Source organism: Poecilia latipinna, unplaced genomic scaffold (assembly GCF_001443285.1).
Source record: "Poecilia latipinna isolate Pla-1442-1.1 unplaced genomic scaffold, P_latipinna-1.0 Scaffold3294, whole genome shotgun sequence".
In the NCBI taxonomy this organism is placed as follows: Eukaryota; Metazoa; Chordata; class Actinopteri; order Cyprinodontiformes; family Poeciliidae; genus Poecilia; species Poecilia latipinna.
In genome coordinates, this window is record NW_015115910.1 from 31467 (window position 1) to 38771 (window position 7305).

Consider the following 7305-nt stretch of genomic DNA (forward strand, 5'->3'; position numbering starts at 1 on the left):
GATTTTTTATTTTTTTTTTCGCTTCTCCGAAACGGACAGATGTCACGTCTGCAGCTCCTCCAGAGCGCCGCTCTCCTGGGTAACGTGAACCCAGAAGGCTCCATTTGTTAAATCCGCTCCCAGCGGTTTTTAATTCTTCGCAGTGGCGTAACGTAACTGCCTCCGCAGTGGTTGAGCAGCAGACTGCGCATGTTACAATCTAATTAACTTTTGCATCGTCATTTATTTCCTCAAGATAAACTGCCGGCTCCTCAGATGGATTAACACAAAGTTGCATTCTCTTTAGTTTTCTCTGGTCTGTAATGGAGACTTGAATTTAACGCGCTATATCAAACAAAGGTTTCGAATGCGCTTCCTAACCAGAAGCTCCAAAGAGTTATTTAACAAACAATATGAGGTGTTCAATTTATTTTTAACATTGTATTTTCATACATTTTATGCTAGGGGTGCCCAAGTCTAGTTTTCCAGAGCTACTATCTGCAACTTTAGATGCGTTCCTCCTCTAACACACCTGGATCATTTACTCATTATAAGGCTCTACAGAACTGAATGAGGGAAGTCAACCTTTTGTCTGGGTGTGTTTTAGCAGGGATGCATCTAAAAGTTGCATTCTGGAGGACCGAAACTGGGCACTCCTGATTTGTACCGTCAATGTGGCCCTTTGAGGGTGGCCAATATGCTGAAGTGGCCCTTGGTGAAATTGAGTTTGACACCCCTGTTCTAGACAGTCGGTAGGTAGGTCAGTCAAACTTTATTAATAGATTACAAACCAGCGTTCTGACAACTATCACAGCATCACGCTTCTTCTTCTACGGGCGAAAATGAAGTCGGCGGCTATGGGCTGCTTACCATAGTTGCTAGACCTGTTGTGGCTCAATATTGGTCTGTATAAGGCGCATCGGATTATAAGGCGCAGTGTCGGCTTTTGAGGAAATTGAAGGTTTTTAGGTGCGCCTTATAGTGCGGAAAATGCGGTAAGTCGCATCACTGTTGCACTGTTGTATTCTTGCCCTTTGCTTGGCTTCTACCTAATTATTTAAAATTATTTAAATGAGAATACAATGAACTAAACTAAAGTGAACTATTGATCAAGCCTGCTGATCAATAGTCAGCAGGCTTGATAGGTGCATCCCTATTCCCTAGTAGGGAGTAGGGATGCACCTATTCCCATTAGGGAATAGGTGCAGCCCTAATGTATTAAGCTCTCTAAAACAATAACTAACTTTAAATCTAGAAACAATAAAATTGATCTCTATTCTTGTAAAGTTCACAGAAAGTCCTAACAAAGTCTGAACAATCCCAGACCTAACCAATTTGTTGGCTGTTGTTCTAAGGAAGGGGATACCTTTATCTGCCATTTTGCAATAGCTTCTTCTAGCGTGCTATAAAAATAATCTGGGCTTGCCCACTTTAGCTGCAGCTGGATTTTGAGGGCAAGGTCAGGCAGAACAGGAGGAATGACATTTCTATCTCAGGGCAGTTGCCTCATTACACGGGGAAAACAGAGTATCAGCCTTCCTGATCTTTCAGGCCTCCCTCACCATGCATTAGGCAAGACAATAAATGTCAAGCAGCTCTGCTCCTCAGCTGGTCCCCCACAAGTGAGATTCATTACTGAGCTGTAGGGATAATGGCAGTCCATCTCACGAGAGGAAGTGAAAGGCTCCCTATCCCTGGGACAAGATCAATAGTCAGCAGGCTTGATCAAGAAACAGGCGATGCTTCTATAGGCGCTGGTCTGGAAGGTAGAACCCCCACTCCACGGCATCACGCCTCCGGATTCCTGTCTTTTTCTTACCTCTGCCAGAGCAGCAGTCTAGCCTGTCAGAGTTCAACTTGCTCACAATCAGATATTATACACAAAGACATATCTGGTGATTATTGTCCAAAGATACAAACACTTTTTCAGCATTATCCGTGCCTGACTGCTTTAAAGTCTAGATAACAAGGGCTTGAGTACAACTTGGCAAAAATATGTGTCTGTTTGGATGAGGCGAGGAGGCTGTCAGAGTTTGAACCGCTAATGAGAATCAATGGGGTACAGAGACAGTCAGAAGATACCCTTTGTGTTTGTTGCATCTGACATTTCACTCAATTTCCATGTCTCCTTGTGAAAATCTATTCCCAAGCAATCTAAATTAGAAAGCGGAAGAATGAATGAAAATGGACAAAAGGGAAAAAAGTTGTGGGCCGAAAGCATATTACACGTCAGGGTGACGCACTGCAGGTACAAAGAGATGGCAGACTGTCATAACTATGTCAGAGTTATGCCAGGAAAAAAAAGTGTTGGCGAACATAGCGGCACTTACATGCGAAATGGATGCTGGCTCTGCGGCTCAGGATGGAGCCCAGCGTGTTGAAAGCCGTGCACTGGTACATCCCGCTGTCTTGGTCCTTGTCCAGGTTCCTAATGATCAGGCTGCCCCCAGACATGTGACGCCGGTAGTCGCTCCCCAGATCAATGAGCGTTCCGTTTAGTGACCATCTGGAAAAATGCAAACACAATCAGTGAGCGCTCAGCGTTTATCAGAGATCCGTTTGATCGGCCTGCCTACATCATGCTGAAAGGATAAAAGGTGAGTAATAAAGAGTACGGGTTTCAAATTACAAGGAAGGGACGTGTAAACTGCCTTTGTGCCATGTTAGGGTGACAGAAAATGTCACAGTTGGATCCAACTGGTCTGAGTTTATAAAATTCCACTGTCCAGCTGTATGGGAAAATTAAAAAAATAAACTAACTAATCATCTTTGGTATTGTGACTTTTGTCTGGCCTCTAATTTTTCTTCTATCCCAGTTTTAATTAGTCCCAGTAGAGAAGTTTGTTCTGGATTTGATCAACTGAGTTGCTGTCCCTAAACCAAATTAGTTCTTGTACCTAAAACTAAGCAAACAAATGAAACAGCAGCTGAAACATTCATTATCAGGATACAGTGAACTTTTTTTTTCTGACCAAAAAAACAGAGATGCAGTTCCAATTTAAATAGATTACTTCAGTTGGTATCAAGTATTTAAGTTTATTCAAGTTAACAGTGGTAGGTACCTCTAACTAGAAGATCAATTATGTCAAAGCACTAATCATGAATATTAGTTCTGCTAACACTAAGGTGCTAACCCAATGTACTAATTTGTAGAAGCTAATGCTAACATGCTAAAACACCAATTTAAGCCATGTCAATCCCTATCATGTATCAATGACACACCACTGATACATGGTGTATCATGTGTACCAGACATATAAGGTTGGTCCCTTTCTCAGCTATGAGCACAGTTGACCTTCAGGAAGGGATTCTTTGGAACAAACGTTTCACTCAAGGATTCGGTAATATAGTTGAGTTTAAACTGTTTAACGTAGAACAGCATTGCTTTCTGGGTACTGAATTGACATCATTTGCTGCACCAGATCTTGGTTAGAGAATGTGAGGAGAGGAAAAAGAACTGCCATGTACACAGTCTTCACCCACTTCAAAATAAGACCATCTAACTACTTGAGGAATTCTTAAAAGGTGAAAACCAAAACTTCAACAAAAATGTCAAACTTTATTCAACTGAAAGTTTATAAAACAGCCAAGTAAATCAGTATTAATCAGAGATCTTTGGAATCAATAAGGAAATTTTAATATAGGGAAAGCTAAGTTAGCTGATGGTTTTCAAAGGTAGCAAAAAGGAAAGGAATGGGCAAAAAATGAGTTTCCCTGCTAGCGCATTAGCAGAATTGTCCTCACATCTGCAAGTTTATTTATTAGGTTTGTTGAAACTGACAATTTAAAAACCTTAACAAAATAACTTGGATGGTTCTAAGTCAATTATTTGTTACCAATTGCAGCAATTATTTTTTGATGGCATGACTGCATGAAAACTAAACCCACACTACATACAGCTGTGTGACCATTTTGTTAGCATATACCATGCAATTATGTCTTAATGTTATATTTCATATTATTGTGACAAGCAGGTATAAAATAAAACATTGTAACAAGACATTTTGAGCACATAGCATAGGCAGAATGATTCATCTAAGAGTTGCAGGCTATATCTTGAAGACAGTTGATAACCAGTGTTGCTGGTAGTAGCTGGATTGTTATTTCCCACTTAATCACCGTGCATACTTGGAAAATGATTACACTGGCTGTAATTTTGTCGGAATGTGCAATAGAAGGCAGATTTGAATCTGAACGGCGATGGAAACGTCTAAATATTTTGTGATATTAACAGAAGAAATCCGAGGGACCCATGCAGCCTTGGCAGATTTATGCGCTCTGAGTGCTTTCTAATTAGTTTCTGTTTGTGCCTTTGTATTTCTGATGTATTGCTCTCTGACACCTTCACATTGAATTGTCTACAGACCATTTCCCCTAAAAAATGTCACACACACCAAATTCTAGAAGTGACAGCAATTAATCACTGCCAGAAATGAGAGACAAAAGCATTGAATAATGTTTGTGCTTCACAATAAAAAGGCACTTCATGTGTAATTTGCTGGAATCTGTGATCTGTTGTTCTGACTTTGACAGGAGGAGACTGCACACACAAAAAAATTCCCTATATAGAACCTGCTTGTTGTAGTGGGGCTTTATCCTCTGAGCATTACTGCAGATGAAAAGTTACACCTCACGCTCCTTAAAGAATCTGAGAGAAATCAAACATTATTGGAATGCCAGGTGCGAGTCTCCCTTGGTGAAGGGACAGGGAAATGAAAACTCCGATGATAAGAAGGGGGAAAAAAATCAATATAATTTTTAGCCTCCCAGGCAAACTATCAGGCAGTTAGAATGATGCATCATGCAGACTTAAAGCCAGTTCTTCTTTGCCTCACAATCCGCCTGGTTTCCTGCCTAGCAAACTACAAAAGACAAAGCTGTCTTTCATCTTGTGGCTTGCATTATTCATCTAGCAGTCGCTGACAGTCACTTAATTTGACTGATTTTGTCACAGTGTTACTTTCAAACAGCTCCCTGCTTCTCCTAACCATCAGCTTTCCAAGAATACATGTGAAAACATCAACATTTACAGCAGAACGCTCGTCCTTTTTTGTCTGTGACGTCCCTGGGTTTCCCCCCCCTGCACCGAGAACTGCACCCTCTGTTAGTGCAATAGAAGGGATTATTCATTATATGAGCAGGAGGAAAAAAATAGCGGATGCATAGCTAGTTAGCTTTGGAACAGCCCAGCGTGATTGAATTTAATGGGATATGAAAGCAGACAGCCTGGGCACATCACACACCATGAGGAAAGTTAGCTGCTACAATGAGAACGCCGCCCACCCGACACATTTTGGAATCCATTTTATTTCAGTTCAGTTGTTTATCAGTTCCCTTTTATCAGCATTTACTAAATGCCAATTAGTAAAAAGAATCCCAGCAGAGAGAGTAAAATCTTCCCTCATCTTGAGTGAGCTTGTTGCCGCGGTGAGGAGCCCTCCTTTAAAGGAGAAGCAGACCTCTGGGACTCTCCGTAATTCATCTGTACACCGCTGTCATCTGCCAAATCGCCAATGACCACTTGTAAGTCAGCAGTGTCACAGGAGGCCAGGCTGGCCCAGACCATCATACTGCATCAATCTGTTTTACAGGCAATGTGTTAGATGATTTCTTGCTAGGTTTTTAAGATGTTCTCTACAATTTAATGTGACTTTTTTCCTTAGCTTGTTTTTGGATGGCTTCACAGCTTGTTGTAAATATTCTGTAAAGGTTTTATGTAGTCTTTAAAGCAAACTGCTCTCTTTCATGTGGTGTTGGGTCAGTTCCAGGCTTTGGCACAAGTATTCATACCCCTCAATGATTTTTGTATATTGTCATGTTACAACCACAAACTTCAACATATTTAATGTGATTGATCTACACAAACAAGTGCGTAATGATAACCAAACCCATCCCAAAAAAATGGAAAGAGTACGGCTAAACAGAAAACCTGCAGTCAGTTTTTACATGACATGGTGGTGCACCTGAAATAGCATGCTGGGGCAACCGTAGCAACAATCAAATAAGCATCCCTGAGGCTCATGGAAACTCTGTAGGATCTGGCAGTTTATGAGCCACATAGCAAACACAGCACACATTTGACAGAAGAATCTGAGCGATTGCTGTTACATCTAAGCAGTGGTGGATGCACTTTCACTAAAGCACTAACAGCAGAGCTAATTTTGCGTTTAGGGCTTTAGCATTTTTGCTAACTTTGAAACTGCTTAGCTGCCCATAAATTAAAATTTCCAGATAAACCTGAAGTGTTACTTTACTTTTTGTAAACTTTTCAATAGTATAAGGTTTGCTGTCTGTGTTGAAGTTTTGGTGAATGACTGTAGCTGGATGTGTATTCATGCTGAAGTGAGTGAAGAATGTTAGTGTGTAGTGATTCTGTTGCTTCTCCAGTGCATTAATCTTTTTTTTTGTAACCAGAATGCATCACTGTTCCACTGTAAACAGTTTAAAATATACTGATGTCCTGTGTTCTTTTCTGTGGTCAACTAGGCAAAAACAAGCAAAAAGCAGGAATAAAACTGAAACCATGAGTGAAGGGTTTATTTGTGAAAGCACCAGAAGTACATGTAGGGGGCCAGTAACAATTTCTATCCAATATATTTTGCTGTCACACATGTCAATGACTAATGGTGGCTATCAACGTGGTTGAATTATGGACTTTAACATTAGCTTTTGCTAAACTCTCCATAGAAATGGCTCTCCATAGTGTTAGTGGAACAAATGTTTATGGTTATTGCTTTAAGGTGAGCTAACTTTTTAGTTAGTAACCACCACTGGTTTTTTGCTGTTAGATATTTTTGTCACATTGTCTTCAGACTTTTAAGACAAGAGTTTCCACATCCAAATGATGCTTTAAATATCCAGTACTTAACATAGATAAGCTTATTTTTTTTATTTTGATCAATTAAAAACAGAGATCTATTTGCCATCTTCCACTTCTCCATCTTTGGATGCAATATTCAGAAACAAACTGATAATGGTTTATTTTATCCAACTGACACACTTCTTTAAGATCCCAGCAGCGGGTCGATTCATTCCAGTGGGAGACATAAATGTGCAGACAGTCTCTGCTCAATACATTTGCCACAAAAAGGGAGATGTGCATCTTTACACCTCCACACCAGGCATCGCTAATCCTTAGCCACAAGCATCTTGGATTGTAGCTCTGAGCTGCAGCAAAGAGAGTCTTTGTTGGGATTTTTTTCCACAGCCTCCCCTAACTATTCTGCTAGATGAGGCTCTGCTCTGCCCAGGTAATGCTTTGCCCTGTTTGGATCCGGTTCCTGCACAGGCTCTTCTCAACAGTCTTCTGCAATGGGGGTCAATGCT

At 40.7% G+C, this 7305-nt stretch overlaps 1 protein-coding gene across 1 annotated transcript in view; it reads right to left on the minus strand.

The window, feature by feature from the left end:
- The window catches only part of LOC106940604 (contactin-3-like), a 47332-nt gene that overhangs the window by 31285 nt on the left and 8742 nt on the right, over positions 1–7305 (minus strand). Inside the window, exon 2 of the mRNA XM_015023382.1 lies at positions 2310–2485. Coding sequence (XP_014878868.1) covers positions 2310–2485 — 176 coding nt within the window. The remainder of the gene's footprint in view (positions 1–2309; positions 2486–7305) is intronic.